Source organism: Triticum dicoccoides, chromosome 3B (genome assembly GCF_002162155.2).
Source record: "Triticum dicoccoides isolate Atlit2015 ecotype Zavitan chromosome 3B, WEW_v2.0, whole genome shotgun sequence".
In the NCBI taxonomy this organism is placed as follows: domain Eukaryota; kingdom Viridiplantae; phylum Streptophyta; class Magnoliopsida; order Poales; family Poaceae; genus Triticum; species Triticum dicoccoides.
Genome location: NC_041385.1, coordinates 706,244,007 through 706,263,580, shown reverse-complemented (window position 1 = coordinate 706,263,580; position 19,574 = coordinate 706,244,007). Strand labels below are relative to the sequence as shown.

General features: G+C 45.6%; 1 protein-coding gene across 1 annotated transcript; it reads left to right on the top strand.

Annotated features, from left to right (window-relative positions):
* Positions 1 to 850: 850 nt before the first annotated feature.
* Positions 851 to 2,223, top strand: LOC119279844. The gene has a single exon (XM_037560938.1). It carries the CDS (start codon positions 851 to 853, stop codon positions 2,045 to 2,047), a length of 1,197 nt encoding a protein of 398 aa, XP_037416835.1. The 3' UTR covers positions 2,048 to 2,223.
* Positions 2,224 to 19,574: the final 17,351 nt, after the last annotated feature.

The following is a 19,574-nucleotide window of genomic DNA, read 5'->3' as shown; positions in this document are numbered from 1 at the left end:
GCGGGAAAAAATTGGGGGAGGGGATGGGAAGTGGCTCTGATTACCAGTTTGTAACGAACCCAGGGTTGCTAGGATCGAAACAAGGGTGGATCGAGGGAAATAGATCGAGTTCAGCTTGTTGCTTCAGAAAGAAGAAGGTGAGGTATAGGAGAAGGAGGTGAGATACAGAGAAGGTTAGGTGTATAGAGGTATCACAATACACGCATGCCTCTCTCTCTGCCTACCACACACACGCAACTCTGCCCATGGGCCTTCATGTCTGGCGAGTGGATCCACTCTTTCCTTGTCCACTGCATTATGTGTGACATTTCTTCTCTCAGACTCGCAGTAGCGCAAGTATTTTTCACCACCTTAAGCAAATTAGTTGGGAGAAAAGGGACATATTTGCACATAGTTGTGTAGGTTTTTTTTAGACAATCTCGTGAAGCTTTATTTAACCCGTCACACAGGGACGAAAGATAGATCGCCTGGGTTGCCTAACCACACACGGCGGCCAACACCAAATGAAAGGACATACATCGCTAAATTGTGAGCCTCAACATTCGAGCTCCTAAACTCATGACTAAAAAAACAGGAAACAAACTGCTTAGATCGATCTATAATCTCCCTAATGATAGCACCATATATGTGTAGGTATGAGTACAGATCCATCCTCTGGAATCTGTGGCGTATATGGCTCATCCAACGGCCCACTACAGCTCTGGCTGGGAACAAGCCCTGTTTCTCTATAGGAGTACTAGTCTCCCCCGGCCGCGAAGCCCACTTCCGAAGGCGTTCCAAACCCTCGAAAGGCGTTCCTCCGCCGCCGGAAGAACATCGCACCGCGAGGCCTTGGGTTTCCGGCGGCCATATGGGAGATCGCAGCGAGATCTTGGCGCCGCCGCCGGCGGCCGAGCACGACGTCCCCGATGAGCTTCTCGAGCTAGTGTTCCTGCGCCTCTTCTGTCCTCTCAGCCTCGTCCGCGCCGCATGTGCGTGCAAGCGCTGGCGCCGCATCATCGCTGACGGCGCCTTTCTCGGCTGCCTCCGATCTCTCCGCGCGCCCCCTCTCGTTGCCGGACACTACCGCGTCGACGAGCCTGTGCACGGGGCGTGCCGGCCCGTCTGCAACCCCGTCTTCTTCCCCTCGCCGTTGTTGGCGGACGCCGTCGGCCTGCGGCCTGAGCGCCTGTCGCTCGAGTTCCTCCCGGGATGCGACGGCGGCTCGTGGCACATCGCCGACAGTCGAGGCGGCCTCCTCGTCCTGAACAAGTGCGCGAAGCGTCGCTTCCGCGACCTCGTCGTCTGCGACCCCACGACGCGGCGCTACAGGGTGATCCCGCCCCCGGCGAGCCTTCGCGGCCGCCTCTACCGCGGCGCCTTCCTGCTCGACGGCGACGCCGCTGACGAGGCGGCCGGCCAGCGCACCAGCCTGTCAAATTTCAGGATAATAGTCGCGCTCGGACTGAACGTCGTTGCCAGGGCGTGCGTGTTCTCCTCCGGCACAGGCCGCGACGGCGGCTGCTGGACCATGGCGCCGGTCGCGGCAGACCACCGCGTGAAGCCCATGACAGAGTTATGCTTGGCGAGGCATGTCGGGAACTCTGTCTACTGGACGACCTTGCGCACCGAAATCATCACCCTCGACAAGGACACGGCGCAGTTCTCCTGCTCCTTGTTCCCGGACGACATGTATTTCTGCTATGGGCTTGAGTTCGTAGGCTGTGGTGGCGGCAGGGTGCGCATTGCCCGCCTGGACCATAGAGATCTCAAGGTCTTCGTCTTCATACAAGGCAGCCATGAATGGGTACTGGAGAACAGTGTCCCATTGCCGCAGTTGATCGGCGAGGTTCAAGGTCATGGTGAGTTGAAGGTCAACATGCCGAAGAAGGTTGTCTCGGTGGGGGAGGGCTCCGTCGTGTTGTGCACGGAGAAAGGCGTGGGGCTCGTCTCCGTCGACCTCGCCACCATGGAGTCGGAGCGCCTTCACGACGGGAACAAGTACTACGGGCCAGCGTACATGTACCAGCTGCCATGGCCTCCCACCATCCGAGCTTGCTTGCCCTGAAGCCTGAACCCAGCAGTTTGGTTGGTGCTCTTTCCTCAATCTTGTGCTGATTCCCATCTACTAGTCCCGTGAATTTAAGTGTTTTAATTGTTTTCTAGTGTCAAAAATGTTCTTATATTTTGGGACGGAGGGAGTATTATTTTCAGTTCCTTTGAATTGACAAAACATTATCATTGTGTGTCTTCCCTTTTGTATGGGAAAAGTATCTCATCAACTACTGAAGCTTCTTTGCCTCGTGTAACGAGTCCATCATGATATATTGGCTTTGGTTTATGCACTAGTGTTGAACTTTTAGAGTTTTTTTAATATTACCAGCTATGGTTTTTTTTTTAAATCAAGCATTGCTTGTATTACTTAACGGTGCTGGGGCATTCGCCCAAAGCACAAGTGGCCACAAGGCCAGGTACATCAGAGTCCCACTCTATGAATTGGTTGGGTAAGTACATACGACCAAGCTTAGCAAGTTCATGCGCTACGGTGTTAGCCCTACGTCCACAGTACATGATTTCATGTTGCGAGAACCATTGCTTCAGTTGAAGTTTGGAGTCCTCAATCAAAGCAGCATAGGCCGAATAGTCGACTTTGCGCAGGTCAAGAGCCTCCATCAGTAGCTGGGAATCAGATTCGAATAGCACCCGGATCAGTCCCAGTTCAGCAGCAAAGGCGATTCCCTGAGACATAGCAAAAGCTTCAGCACCAAACGCATCCTGGCGGCCTGCACGGGCGCCGACGATGTTGCCTGCCCCGTCCCGTGCCACCACACCCCATCCTGTGAACGAGTCACCCGGAGTGAAGGCTCCATCTACGTTTATCTTGATCATTTCATCCCCAGGCGGTCTCCATCTGTCCAGTCCACCCCGGGTTTTGACTTGCGGACTGAAAGCTTCAGCATACTCCATTCCATAGGCCCTCGCACGCCTTACAAGCTCGCTTGCAACCATTGGCAGCTCCCCCTCTCTGAGTTTATTCCTATTGTGCCACCACATCCACCAGGCCGTCAAGATTAGGACTCGGATCCTCTCCTCCAACTTCCACATGAAATCAAGCATCACATGTACAGATGTGATGTTTTCCAACTTTTCCCTGACACTCTCTAGCCCGAGTTCCCGCCACACTGGTTTGATCGATTTGCAGCGGATAAACAGATGCGCCCCATCTTCGTTCGCTCTACTATAGAAAAGGCATTTTGTGTCCTGTATTTGGATCCCTCTTCGAGCCACATTTGTCCGAAAAGCCAAGGACTCGTGCTTTAACCGCCATGCAAACATCTGAACGTTTTCTGGGCACGGTAGCTTCCATATTCTCTTCCAAGAATCTTCCTGGCAAACATTCAGATTACCAACTGTTTCAGAGCTGCTACCCTGGCCGCCATTCTTAGCCTGTTTTCCAACTTGCACATGCAGCTTGTAGGCACTCTTGACTGAGTGTTCACCTTTCTCATCAAATTGCCATGCAACGAAGTCAGGAACCCCTTCACGCAGTGGAATCTGCAATATGTGCCTTACATCATCCGGCCAAAACGTATCCCGAACCAGTTGTTCGTCCCAAGTCCCGGTGATTGGGGAGATTAGATCAGATACAAACTCCAGTAGGTTACCTCCTCTTGTAGTGATGACCTGACGAGCCCACGGCCTAGGAATCCATGGATCACTCCAAATCCGGACATTGGATCCGTCCCCGATTCTCCAAATATAGCCCTGTTTGAAAAGCTCCATCCCATGCAACAGACTCCGCCAGGAATAAGAGATCCCATCCCTCGGCGTTGCCTCAAGGATGTGGAAATTATACATATACTAAACCTGGCCAGGTTTAGTTTATCTTTTTTTTGACTTTTTCTTATCAGTGAAAATTTAGCCAATCGAAACATGACACGTGCTTTACTGGGGACCTGGCGGGGTACGCACCTGTGTGCAGCTAGCGATTGACACAGGGAGTTTTACTTCGGTTTGGTATTGGTTGTATGTGCGCGCACGGTCAGCCGTTGCTATTGGATTGCATGCATGGTACGTATCAGAGGTTGACGCAATGGCTGCGGGCTCGAGCAGCTGGTGTGTGCGGTGCCGACCGACGTTAGAGGTGGACGCATCCAGGCGGTAGATGGTGCGGTGGACAGCCAGCGGTGGCCGAAGTGGGAGGCCCTGTGGTGCCGGCGGGCGCCTTTTAATTTTTTTAGGCGGCGAGCCTCCGCCCTCCATTGCATCTGCCGGCGCCGACGATCCCACCGTCGTCCAGTGCTTCTGCCTGCACCGGCATGGCGTGTCTCGAGGCGTGCCTGTGTGCCAGTAGCAACGCGGGGAGCCGAGGAGCATGGTCTTTCCCCAAGCTGGACGCCGGCCCGCAGCTCCGCGACGCTCTGCTCGGACGAGTCGTACGCGTCGGCGAGTGTAGGGAACCGATCGCATGCGGCTGTGTGGTCCTGCGGCAGCGGCGTTAGAGTACACTGTGTATATACCGTACAGCGGGTCAACTGCTGTACGTGTGATCGTGGCACGCGATGTCGCGATCTGTGCGTAGTGGTTCATGGACTCCATAATTCCTCCCTCCCTCCCTCCTCAAACAAGCCGCAGTGCAAGGAACTTGCCGAACGTGGCCAGGACGGCCTCCATGTGCGTGGGCCCGGAGTACCCGTCTGTGGGGAGGCCGACCATGCCTTAAGCGCGGCGCGCACGCGTACTCCGGCGTCGAGGCGTGTGTCGACGGCCTGGCACTGGCACTGGCACGGCCGGCTCGCCGACCCAGCGTGCACGGCCTTCCTCTTCTCCGCGGCACCTCCGAATGTGGAGTTCGTCACGGGACGAGTATCAGCAGCGCGGTTGCATGTTGTTTTTCTTGGCGCGCTGGTGGATAAAATCAACAGCTTAATTATATGGGCGTGCCCGGGCGCCATGGTTTGCTGCAACACAGAACTGCTACCATCGACAAGGTGGTGATTCCAGAGCTTTCAACGTTGGCACTCCTATATGTCAATAGAAGATCCATTCACATAAGTGGGCACCTAGAAATATAATACATTTTTTTCAGAGATAAAAGTTAACATGATTTCTTACAAAATATCCTGCTGACGGAAGCAACAAACGAAGGCAAACTTCTGCCCAGGAAGGGAAATCCAAGGTCAGGGAAAGGTAAGGTAAAAAGATATTTCAGTAAATAACAAGACGAAGGATCAAGTTTTGGCCCTTGGCTATCAAAATGAGAATCTAGACTATATATTTCAAGCATGTACAAAACCATACATGGAATCGGTTAGTTAAGAGAAACCGGCGAAGACCACACACACCGGAATAGCACTTAAGGAACGTCGTCCGAGCCAGATACAAGGGTGCCGAGGCCCAAGACATCTCAACACAACATACCCGACCAAGACAACCACTGCAACCTCAAGAACATGCCTGCAACTAGATGAGAACTCGCACCTAACCTTTCAAAAAATGAGATCAACCATTAACCTCCACCTCTAGGTGTGCAAATTAACCCGCTCTCACATTTGTCATCGTCTTTTACTGAGGAAAGAATTACGTATTCTCATAAAAAAACACCTAAATCACATTTACTTTCAAAATTTAGCCCTCTTAAAAACTACGTGCACACATATTGAATGCGGATAGGCAGATCATTCGTTGGTCCCCGACCCCATGTACGTGCAACTGTATCCATGGGATTAATAAACGATGTGACTACGTGCATGAAACTTTCATGTGGCAGCACGGAGATTTTACAAGCTTTGTTTTTTTGGTTGATTAGTTTGCACATTTTTTTTATGCACATGATGCTAAAGATTTTTCCTTTCATCCATTTTACACAAACATAAGTAGTAATATCGATATGTCGTGAGTCAGTGTCGCAGTCCAATGACATTTATTTGATTTGATTACGGCTCCAATCTTAACTTATGATGAACTAACTAATCATATTTTCTGTAAAAAAAACAACTTCTCGCTGGCACTAATCTTGCAAGTGGCTATACAAATTAATCTAAATCAGCAAAGATCACCGAATCAACAATTTTGCCGCTTGGTATTGAAATTTAGTTACTTCCTTGGAATATATCTATTGTTTTTATGTAAAAAGATCTTGCTTTTCAGGATGCCTTATCGTCTATCCTAGCTTAACTCCACTATAAGATATCCATCCAAGTTTTCCATCATTTTCATATGCAACCACCCTTGTGTAATGAAAATAATAAAGAAAAGAAATACTAACACATCAGACTTAAAGGAAAAAAAACCAAAGCTATGGTCTCATAGAATCGATCATTCCAGTTATACACCAACGATTCTTGAACGCCCGAGCAAAGAAATGATGGCCAATCTAGCATTCAATCAAACAATAATAAAAAAATTAACAACACATGAGTCTCCACTTTAACACTTATGAAATCTCAACACAAAGTATCGATGAGGTGCTGCGTGCCGCCGCACGGGCATAGCTAGTTGGGACTAGAGGGACATGCGTGCTTCGCCACGCCATTTTTCACCGGTTCAATTAGTTTTTTTTTAGCCACCAAAATTTCTGGAGGGGCGATTAGGGCGACAACCCATGGCGGCGGAGTTGGCTTGGCAAGGGTGCCCATGGTGAGACCACCACCGACGAGGAGCTACTCTCCGGAAGGGGCGCCTAATGCGGGGGTGTGGCGGCACGACCAGTGTGCCCCTCTCCTAGACATGGAGGATCAGATCTCAAGCGCCAATGGGGCATGATCATGGCTAGGGCTATGAGTAGTAGTGTGGTGATCCGGCGACTGACGAAATGGAACGACAACGACCTGCTACCAGTCCAACTACATATAAAAATTGGTTGATCTACCTATTAGATGTGGTAAGGTTACAATTTAGAATTCAAATTCCACTCTATGTTCAATGTTTCAATGGTTGAAGTATGAAGAACAAGAATATAATGAAAGTAGATTTATTTTTAAGAGGAAGGCTTCCAGGTCTAGTATTCATGCCACCCAAAATAAAAATCCACTTGATGTACTCATAGAGTTAAATTTAAACTAATAGAGATGTAGAATTTTGTATTGTCAAATATTAGTTGCCAATGCTTTCGTATCAATGCTACTTTTGAAATGAAATTCATGTATTGGCTCTCTTGAATATAGTATCTTTCTCGCCCCCTCATGTCTAATGAAGGAAATATGTCCTAGAGGCAATAATAAAGTGGTTATTTTATATTTCCTTATTCATGATAAATGTTTATTATTGATGCTAGAATTGTATTAACCGGAAACGTGATACATGTGTGAATACATAGACAAAACACCGTGTCACTAGTATGCCTCTACTAGACTAGCTCGTTGATCAAAGATGGTTAAGTTTTCTAGCCATGGACATGAGTTGTCATTTGATAAACGGGATCACATCATTAGTGGAATGAGGTGATGGACAAGACCCATCCGTTAGCTTAGCATAATGATCGTTCAGTTTTATTGCTACTGCTTTCTTTGTGTCAACTATATATTCCTCCGACTATGAGATTATGCAACTCCCGGACACCGGAGGAATGCCTTGCGTGCTATCAAACGTCACAATGTAACTGGGTGATTATAAAGATGCTCTAAAGGTATTTCCGAAGGTGTTTATTGGGTTGGCATATATCGAGATTAGGATTTGCCACTCCGAGTTTCGGAGAGGTATCTCTGGGCCCTCTCGGTAATGCACATCATATGAAGTCTTGCAAGCAATGTGACTAATGAGTTATTTACGGATGATGCACTACGGAACGAGTAAAGAGACTTGCCGTTACGAGATTGAACTAGGTATGAGGATACCGATGATCGAATCTCGGGCAAGTAACATACCGATGACAAAGGGAATAACGTACGTTGACATTGCGGTTCGACTGATAAAGATCTTTGTAGAATATGTGGGAACCAACATGATCATCCAGGTTCCGTTATTGGTTATTAACCGGAGAGGTGTCTCGGTCATGCCTACATAGTTCTTGAACACGTAGGGTCCGCACGCATAACGTTCGATGATGATATGTATTATATATGTGTTTTGGTTACCGAAGGTTGTTCGGAGTCCCGGATGAGATCACGGACAAGACGAGGAGTCTCGAAATGGTCGAGAGGTAAATATTGATATATTGGAAGGTTATATACGGACATCGGAATGGTTCCGAAAAGATTCGAGATTTTTTTGGAGTACCGGGAGGTTACTGGAACCCCCCGAGAAAGTTAATGGGCCTCATGGGCCATAGTGGAGAGGAGGAGGCAGGCCACAAGAGGTGGCACGCGCCCCCCCATGGCAGTCCGAATTGGACAAGGGGTGGGGGGGCCTTTCCTTCTCCCTCTCCCCCTCTTTCCCCTTTCCCCTCTCCGTTGGAAGGAGGGGGGTGACTAGGACTAGGAGTCCTAGTGCGACTCCCGCCACTTGGTGCACCCCTAGGGCCGGTGTAAGTGCATCTAGTGCCACCCCTAGTTGGTTTTGGAGTATTGACGACAAACTTGGTTGAGGGACTAATGTGTTTGTGAGAATTGTAGGATAACACAGGCGGTAGTCCCATATTGATTCGGTTTACCTACCAGAGATGACCCCTAAAGATGTGTGAAGACATTGAAGACAGTGGTGGTCTATGAAGATATTCACATTGAAGATTATGACAGGAGAAGACATTGCGTGAAGACTATGGAGTGCGAAGACATAGTAGTTTTGTAGTTTCCTTTTCTTCTTTGTTGATTCATAGGAACCACCGTACTGTTAAGTGGGGTCCAAGTGAACAAAGTCAGAGTGACTGATGTGATGCACAACCAAATCCTATGTCTTCGAGCAAAGACAATGAGAGCAAATCTTATCCAGAGCTGGATGAGTCAGCTTTACTTGTAGCCCAAGTCAAGCTGCCACGTGTGTTTAAAATCTGACCGTTGGACACATGTCAGTTCCTTAGTGACCTAGGGTCATTTTGGACAAATCAAGTCGGCCTCCTGGCTATAAATAGCCCACCCCCTACACCAATAATTGGTGGATGCTCAAAGTTAGTGCATGGCTTTTGTCGTTTGAGAGCAAACCACCTCCGAAGCCTTTGAGAGAGAATCCTTGCGAGGACAAAGCCCAAAACACCCAGAGCCAAAGAGTGTTAGGCATCACTGAAGTCTTTCTGTCTGCATGATCCGAATACTTATTACACTTGAGGACTATGAATCCTCCAGCCGGTTAGGCGTCGCATTCTGAGCATCCAAGAGCCATTGTGGATTGCCGGTGAACGAAGTCTGTGAAGGTTTGGAAGTCCCCCTTGAAGACTTACCAGAGTGATTGGGCGAGGACTAAGTGTTCTTAGCTCAAGGGGAATAAGGTGAAGACACGGTCTTCTGAGTTGAATCTCAGCCTCCCTAACCAGACGTACAGTTTTCACAACAACTGGAACTGGTCCAACAAACCCCTTGTCCTCTCCGAGCAACTGGTTCTATCCTTCCTCTCTCACCTTACTTACAGTTTGTCTTCGTGAAGTCTTTGCCCACTTTCCTGATCTGATTATCTTCACTGTGTGAAGACTGTTGACTGTTTGGCTTCATACTATCTTCCATCCCGATCCATACTACCTAGTTGTTGATAGTCTTCGTGCTTTCACTACATTGCTTACTTGACTATGGCTTGTCTAGTGTAGTCTACCTTCCGCTGCATGTCAGTAGGTTCATTTCTATTGTTTGTCTTCAAAACACCCCTGTTTTGAAGACTTTCATAAAAATCGCCTATTCACCTCCCCTCTAGTCGAATACTAGCACTTTCAATTGGTATCATAGCAAGGTGTTCCCTTGTTCTGTGTGATTCGGTTTAACCACCCGGAGTTTAGCTATGTCGACTACAGGGATAATCAAAGTCTCTGTTGCGTGCCCTGTCTTCGATGGCACTGATTACCCCTACTGGAAGAATAAGATGTGTATGCATCTTGAAGCCATTGGCATCAATCTCTGGCATGTCATGAAGAACGGCGTTCCCAAGGCCGGTGAAGGTGTTACTCCTGCTGATGTCAAGAAGTTCATCCAACTGGACTCAACTGCCAAGAACATCATCTGTGGTCGTCTAACCCAAGGGCAGTATGGTTGTGTGAGTGCTCTGGAAACTGCGAAGCTAGTCTGGGACTGGCTCTCCAAGGTCAATGAACGCATCTCAACACAGAGAGATTCAAGGATCAGTGTTCTTCGCAATCTCTTCAACCGCTTCAAGAGAAATGACAATGAGAATGTCCAGCTCACATTTGATCGCCTGACTGATATCACCAATGAGCTTCATGCACTCGGCACCACTGAGATCACTAAGCACAAAATCGTCAAGACACTTCTGAGATCTCTTGACAGCTCATTTGACACCCTGGCCCTGATGATTCAAGAGCGCCCTGACTTCAAGACTCTCGATCCTCCTGACATACTTGAGAGGCTCAACACACATGGGTTCCAGCTATCTGAGAAAAGAGATATCTATGGTCCCAACTATGGTCGTACTCGCGCTTTGAAGGCAAAGGTTGTCTCCTCATCTGAAGAAGAATCTGACTGAAGTTCTGGGGATCCTGAAGATATTGGAAAGGAGCTTGCTATGCTTGTGAAGAAGTTCCAGAAGTTCGCCAAGAAGAAAGACTTCAGAAAGTCTTCAAGATCCAGCTCAATAAATGATGAAACTTCCACTCATGATCACAAGAAGAGAACTTGTCGCAAGTGCAAGAAACCTGGTCACTACATCTTTGAGTGTCCACAGTGGGACAATGAGACAAAGAAGAAGAAGAAGAGCAAGGAATATGATTCTGATGACAAGAAGAAGAAGAAATCCTCAAAGTCTTCTTCCAAGTGTTCATCGAAGTCTTCATCACACAAGAGAGCTCATCAAGCAAGGCTCATGCATTTGTTGGAAAGGAGATGGATTCAGAGGAGGAGTCTGCATCTGAGGAGGCAGAGGTGGAGTCTGAAGAGGAATCTGATTCTGGATTGGCAAGCTTGGCTCTAGCTTCTGCGTACGTCGCCAAGTCCATCTTCAAAACTGAAGACAATGGCCTCGTCGCCAACGCTGATGCCAAGGATGAGGATGACTCTGCTCCCAACTGCTTCATGGCACGTGGTGCCAAGGTAAACTCACGCGATGCTTACTTTCAAACATCAAGTGAAGATGACTCTGAATGTGAATCTAAACCTAGCTACAAAACACTTGGTAAAATTGCAACTGAACAACAGAATGCTATGGAACATATTCAAAAGCTGTTAGACAAAAGCGATGACCTGTTGGACGCGGAAATGACCCGAACTCAGTCCTTAATTGAAGACATTAAAAATCTTCATGTTAAGTATGAGGAACTTGAAAATCGTCATGAATCACTCTCAACCTCTCATGAAAAGCTTTCCTATGATTATCTTCAAAGGAAGCAGGAACTTGAGAAATTAAGATCGGCTCATGAAGATCTTCAAAAGGAAAACGAGTCACTCTGCGCTCAACAGATCAGTTTTGCTTAGGAAGGATTTGAACCACCATGTCTAAAATGTCTTGAGCGTGATAATGCTATCTCTGTTGCTGAATGTTCAACTGCTGCTACTGTTGCAATATCTTCAACTGCAAACATGGTAACTAACCCCTCTGCTGAGGATACCACTACTATTACTGATGAGAATGCTAGGTTGAAGTCATTTCTTGAGACAAGAATGTACAAAAGTCTCAAGGGACATCAGACACTATGTGATGTCCTCAAAAAGCAGATTCTAAACTGAAACCCTAGAAAAGAGGGTGTTGGGTTTGAGAGGAAAATGAATGTTGATGGTTCTTACTGGATGCCTGAGCAGTACCCCAAAACCACATGGGTTGCTGCTAAGGAACCTTCAGTGGACCCATCTACCTTATCTGGCTTCACTAGTGCTAACCCAATTGTCATTGATGAATCCTCTGATGCAAACTATAAACTGTTCAGGAATCAAAATGGTGAAGTGTTTGCCAGGTATATTGGTACTAACTGCAGGAATGGACCACCTCTTAAGAAGATCTGGGTACCCAAACGCTGTCTCGAAAGTCTTCCCGTGAATGTTGTCATGACACCACCAAGGAAGAAGACAAATCCCAGACCAAAGGCTTCATATGGTTCAAAGGCTTCATACAGATAGAGGACTCACCTGAGTCACCCTAATGACAATGTTTTGCAGGGATATCATACTCAGACTTTTGAATATGAGTGTGTGTCGTTAAACTGCTATGTTCATAAGTCTAAGAACTTTTCTTCTTATTCTTATTAGTATTATTCTCCTCCTGCAAGGCTATTTGCTAGGGCTCCAAAGCTGAAATTCTCAGATGTTGCACTTAGACTCATTGCTTCTAAGACACCCCTGAAGATGTGGGTGGTTAAGAAAACTTAACTCTCTTTTGCAGGGAAAGGTCTCCTGCCGGAAATCAAAGGTGTCTGATGCTTACGCTGGGGACCTTAAACATCTTGTGGGACGCAAGATAAATGTCCAAATGGTCTTACTATGTATTTCGTCCTGGGATTCCTTGACACTCATCCTATCTATCCTAACCAAGATCTGAACTTCTATGTTCCGCTTGTTCGTCAAATGTTTCTGCTTCACAACTCTCTTGGTGAAGCCTATCCCCCAAACTGTACTGTAGGATATGACACCTCAAGCTTCAGAATGGATTATGGATAGTGGCTGCACCAACCACATGACTGGTGATCAAAGTCTTCTGATGGATTCAACCCTTCGCCCGTCTGATAAAAGTCATATCACATTTGCTGACACTGGTAAAAGTAAGGTATTGGGTCTTGGTAGAGTTGCAATCTCAAAGGATCAAACATGGATAAAGTGATGCTTGTTGAATCCCTTGGTTTCAACTTAATGTTTGTGTCAATGCTATGTGATTTGAACATGATTGTGATATTTGGAAAATATCGTTGCCTTGTCCTTATGGAATCTGACAAATCTCTAGTCTTTGAAGGGTATCGAAAAGATGATCTGTATATGGTAGATTTCTCAGCAGGACCACAGTTAGCCGTATGTCTTCTAGCAAAAGCTTCAGAGTGCTGGCTCTGGCATCGGAGGCTAGGACATGCAGGCATGAGGAACATGTACACTCTCGCAAAGAAGAAGCATGTCGTGGGCATCGAGGGCGTCAAGTTCAAGAAGGATCATCTGTGTGGTGCATGTGAAGCTAGGAAGATGACTAGGGCCAAGCATCCCTTGAAGACAATCATGACGACATCTTAACCCTTTGAGCTGCTTCACATGGACTTATTCGGCCCTACTCACTACTCTACTCTTACTACCACTGCTTGTCTCTATGGTTTCATTATTGTTGATGATTACTCAAGATATACATGGGTGCATATAATTCTCTATAAGACTGAAGTGCAGGATGTCTTTAGACGATTCGCCGATCGTGCCATGACGAACTATGGTGTCAAGATCAAGCACATCAGAAGTGACAATGGCACATAATTCAAGAATACCGGCCTCAACACTTATATTGATACACTAGGCATCACTCATGAGTTTTCCGCTCCTTACACACCTCAGCAGAAAGGCATCATGGAGCGCAAGAACATAACCCTCATCAAGATGGCTCGGACGATGCTTGATGAGTACAAGACTCCAAGGAAGTTCTGGCCTGAAGCCATTGATACTGCATGCCACGTCATCAACCGCGTTTATCTTCACAAGCTTCTAAAGAAGACATCATATGAGTTGCTAACTGGTAAGAAGCCAAACGTCAGTTACTTCGGAGTATTTGGTGCTAGGTGCTGAATCAAGGATCCACATCGCACTTCAAAATTTGCACTGAAAGCACATGAAGGTTTATGCTTGGGTACGGAAAGGACTCGCACTCCTACAGAGTCTTCAACCTCTTTCACTATAAAGTGGTTGAAACTGTAGATGTGCGGTTTGATGAGACTAACGGCTCACAAAGAGAGCACCTGCAAAATGTGTTAGATGAAGTCCCTCCTAGTGAATCTATCAAGCTTATGGGTACTGGAGAAATCATACCTTCAGAAGCTCAGGCTGAAGACGAACTCATCATTGCACCAAGTCAACCTGAAGACAATGCTCAGCCTGAAGTCAATGCTGAAGCTGAAGACAATGATCTGCAAGGGAAAAATCTTTGTCCAGTTCATCCCCGTGTTGCAAATGAAGTACAGATTGAGAAGATAATTGACAACATCAATGCACCTGGTCTGCTCACTTGTTCAAGAGCAACACAATTAGCAAATTTCTGTGGGCACTTTGCATTTGTCTCTATATCTGAACCCAAGAAAGTTGTTGAAGCCTTTATGGAACCTGAATGGATTCAAGCTATGCAAAAAGAGCTTCATCAGTTCGAGCTGAACAATGTCTGGGAACTGGTCAAGCGTCCTGATCCTTGAAGCACAATATCATTGGCACCAAATGGATCTATCACAACAAACAAGATGAGCATGGTCAAGTTGTCAGAAACAAGGCCCGTCTGGTTGCTCAAGGCTACACTCAAGTAGAAGGAATTGACTTCGATGAAACATTTGCTCCTGTCGCAAGGCTTGAAGCCATTCGCATACTGCTAGCCTATGCCAACCACCACAACATCCTTCTGTACCAAATGGATGTGAAGAGCGCCTTTCTCAATGGAAAGATTGAAGAAGAAGTGTATGTCGCACAACCTCCTAGCTTTGAAGATCCAAAACATCCTGATATGGTATACAACCTTAACAAGGCACTGTATGGCCTCAAACAAGCTCCGCGCGCTTGGTATGACACACTCAAAGACTTCCTGAAGAGAAAAGGCTTCAAACCTGGTTCTCTAGATCTGACACTCTTCATGAAGACATATGACAGTGAACTGTTTGTGTGCCAAATCTATGTGGATGACATTATCTTCGGCTGCACTAACAAAAGATACAGTGATGAGTTTGGGCACATGATGCAAGAGCAATATCAGATGTCCATGATGGGTGAGCTGAAGTTCTTCCTTGGTCTTCAAATCCGTCAACATAGGAATGGCATCTTCATATCACAAGAGAAATACCTCAAAGATTGCCTGAAGAAGTTTGGAATGCAAGACTGCAAAGGATACACGACGCCAATGCCAACCAAAAGTCATCTGGTTCCTGACGACAATGGTAAAGAGTTCGATCAAAAGGTATACCGCTCCATGATTGGTTCTTGACTTTACTTATGTGCATCTAGGCCAGATATAATGCTTAGCATTTGCATGTGTGCCCGATTCTAAGTGGCACCAAAGGAATCGCATCACCTAGCGGTGAAGCGAATACTTCGATATTTGGCTTACACCCCAATGATAGGATTATGGTATCCAAGGGGCTCTACATTTGATCTGATTGGGTATTCTGATGCTGAGTATGCCGTTGACAAAGTTGATCACAAGTCCACCTCAGGAACATGTCGCTTTCTTGGTCGATCACTTGTCTGTTGGTCTTCAAAGAAGCAGAACTGTGTGTCACTCTCCACTGCTGAATCTGAATACATTGTTGCTGGATCGTGTTGTGCTTAGCTTCTCTGGATGAAGCAAACTCTCAAGGACTATGGCATCAACACGAAGAATGTACCACTCTTCTGCGACATTGAAAGCGCCATCAAGCTTTCCAAGAATCCAGTTCAACACTCAAAGATAAAGCACATTCAGATCCGTCATCACTTTCTCAGAGATCATGTCAACAAGGAATATATTGATATCATTCATGTCAACACTGAAGAGCAATTGGCAGATATCTTCACTAAGCCCTTGGATGAGAAAATGTTTTGGAAGTTGCGGTGTGAGCTAAATATCTTAAAATCCTCAAATGTCTTGTAATTGGACACACATCCTAACACTTATGCATATTGACGACTTAGATAGATGTGCAACACACGAAGTAACGTATATCTTCAATCAATGAAGACTTACCCTCTGAGTGTGAATACATTAATGTGGAATTCGACTTCGGAGTGCCACGATAATTGTGTGTGGTGTCTGGGTCTAATATTTCCTATACGGTGGGTAACACCACCACCAAATTCTAATTGAAGTGTTTCTCTTGGCGTTATAGTTGCATAGTCTTTGCATTTGGTTTATCTTCAACATTGATTTGTCTTCATGGTTTATCTTCACAATGTTGAGTTGGTTTATATATATATATATATATATATATAGGGTCGCGCTATTCGTCACCTTGGGTGAGGAATTCTTATTCCTCACCCCAATCCAATCTATGCACCCACGACCAGCAATACCAACTGTAAGAAACACAATGCTTGAGGTAAAATTACTCCAGGGACAAGGAACCAACCCACCAAATCGATGATAAACTCGCAGGGTAATTTTACGATGTGCTGTGCATGCATGGAAGTCGAGGTAATTTTACAACGAGCATGGGAGTCTGTTGTGTCCTGCATGAGAGGAACAAATCTGGTGCGTCAAAAACGCTCTTTAGAAAACAAATGGCTTAGCTGGAAATTTAAAGCGAGATATTCCTGATTTTTTGATTCCGATAAGGTTGTGTCCATGTATTGTAGGTATTTTACATTAGATCTATTATTATCCCTATATATACTATTGGAGTGAGTACACCAGGGCTCTACCAAAATTGAAATGCGGTAATTGACGCAAGTAACATGGACCACTAACGCTTTTTTGTACAAGGCAATTTTGGTTATCGTAAGAAACATGGTCCACTAATTATTTTGTACACCGGCATTTTTTGGTAACCATGGAATGAAAATGCTGTCTGCCACTTAGCACTCAGTAACAAGCATCGAGAAAAATTCAGAAATCACTATTACAAAACTCAATACTGCTGATCTTGATCTTCAAAAAGCTATTTGCAGGTGGCCAGAGATCTCCCATCCATGTCATCTGTTCAACAGTCTCTCCAGCGACTGAAACATTCTTATCCAAGGGCTTGAAGCAACCTGATGTCCTACTAATAGTTCTTAGAGCCTTTAGGTTCACTTTTCTTCTCATCAAAACCTGAATTTTGCCACTCCCCCCAATCCATATTAATTTTCGTTGATTTAGTACAACTTTGTACTAAATCGGCGTCAATTATTATGGATAGGAGGGAGTCCTCTCTATCCCTGAATAAATTAAGCATCCAACCAACTGAATAATCAAAATAATGTTACTCATGTAGTCAGCTGAAGAGAGAATAGTAGGTTGCCTTCATACACTAGAAATATAGTGGCAATGCGGCACGCTAAGCAAATGCCTACTCCTGGGCTTATAAATAAGTCTGCCTTTTCGGACTTAAATCCTTAACTGTGTGTCAAAATGCTTGATCTGGCACCTCATAGTATACATGTAGATCAAGCAAAAAATAAAGCAATGCCACAGACACATATTACATTCCTATTTCCAGCAGATAATTGTACCATTTTCTGGAGAAAAAAACAGCTTTAATAGTTAGTACAAGAGTGTTGCTGCTACTAGAAGGCTAATTTTCTTAAATTTTCTGTAGGATTATTCCAGCTAAGATTGTGAGAAAAACAGCCGACTTCGGATATAATTAAGAAATTTCTTAGAAGTAACGCAAAAGAGGTGTATAGCAAAATGAGTAAATGAAGGGAGAAGTATATTAAAAGAAATATATATAACCAAAAGGAGCACATAGAAAATGAGAAGCAAATGCCAAACAGAAAGAAGTATATTTCAAATAGCCAAATGTATCCCAGCTAGCAAACCACTGTTGGAAGGACCATATACTTATAACAACTCTAGTGTTGAGCTTAAACTGAAACATATGAATAAGGAAAAAAACAAAAACGTCAGAAAGCCTACTAGAAGAACGGAAATACTAACTAGCATTTCTATAACATTTTGAAACTATTTAGTGACAATTGGGAAAACTATAGCTCAGTGGTTCTCACAAAAAATAAGATGTATGTTGTCTTTTCCTTGTCAAGTGAAAAACCAATGTCCATCTGCTAATGCCACAAACAGAAGTAGCTTTATTCTTCCTCTGATCCTGACTGAGATGTAAACCGAATTTCATGTTCATGGTGAGATGGAATGCACCAAATGCAGAGGGATTGGCTTGTGCACCGGCATGTGGTGGCAATCTCATATGTGTTTGTTTAAGTACTTGTGTTAGGCCATCCCGAAAATTGTGTGCAAAAAAAGATTTTTTTAAGGAATACACCATATTGTAAGCTGTTGATCTTCAACTTCACAAGCCTATAGGACTGAAACATGGTGAAAACATCAGTACTACCATATCTCTACTACGATGCAGTGCTAAACTGTCGTTGTAAGGACCTTGCATGTCTCACTTCCCACTTGAAATCATGCATCGAGAGGTACTGTTTGATGAGTAGAATCAGTACGTGATGACTTCTCTGTTTAGTTTAAAAGTCCTGTTCAGAACATGGAATTCCCAGTAATTTGTGCAGAATTTAAACTGTTAGATGTGAAACTGTCGTGTTTCAGCCAAGCCAAAGGAGGATTTAAACAAGCAGGTTGCTGCCCAAAATAATGAATGCAACAACTGTACCATATTCATTCGTCTGTAGAAGCTTCTATATGATATCAATCAAAACAAATCGACACATACTCTTGTATGTTGATGAAGAGGGGGCTATACTGAAGAACTCCGGCAGCGCAAACCTGGTTAGCCACCATCGTGATGCCAAGAAAAGGACACCGCGTCAAAAGATGAGAAGAGAAAAGCTGACTACCTTCTTCCTCTGTTATCTTTGTTGCCTCAACCTCTTCAAATTCCTGCAAGTAACAATTCATCTTTCAGTGGATCAATGGAAATGGATCCCATGTACCAGCTGGTGGCCACCTATTTCATTTTCCCCATGGATTAAGCTCCCGAATGCCCTAATTTAAGAACCCTAGGTACAACTTCTCACCAACAATGAGGGGACTACCCAGCAACGGGAAGAGATATGAGCAAGGAGATGCGGAATACTTCTCATTATTATTTCTTGGATTCGAATCTCTTTGAACCGGTCGGGTACCTCCTTTGAATCTTTTTTCTCCAAAACTAAGATATCCTAAGCTGTACCTATACAGATTCACGGGAAGATGGAAACTTAACTTTTTTTTGCGTCCCAATTTAAACAAGAACACAATGGATGGGAAAGAATAATCTGATCTAGAATCTGGGATGGGAGGAGCCGAGCGGAGAGCTGACCATGACGCTGCGCATACTGGAGCAGCGCCGCCGCGGCTGTCAGAAATCAAGAATCAATGGCGGTCGATGCAGCACCATGTCAACCCCCACCCGCCGCGTCATCCGGCACTGACAAACCTGCAGAGGCGCCAAGGCCACACGTGCACTTAACAGGCCGAGATGCCGATTCTGCGCAGACCACCACACTCGCCGCCCACTGCGGCTAATCACCATCGGAGCTCCAACCGCTCGTAGTTGCCTTGCCTAATCAGGGGACCTGGCTTGGCTACTTGCTAATCCCACGACCAAAGCGAGGATATTTTTTTTAAATGGCCAGGAGCTACCCGTGTGCCAAAAATTGCGAGGTAATCTTACGTTGTGCGGGCGTGAAAAAAAGGAATTGCATCCACACAGCCGAGCGAACGAATCCTGGCTCGGTAGATGGATCGGGGTGAAGAATTACTTATTCTTCACCTTGGGT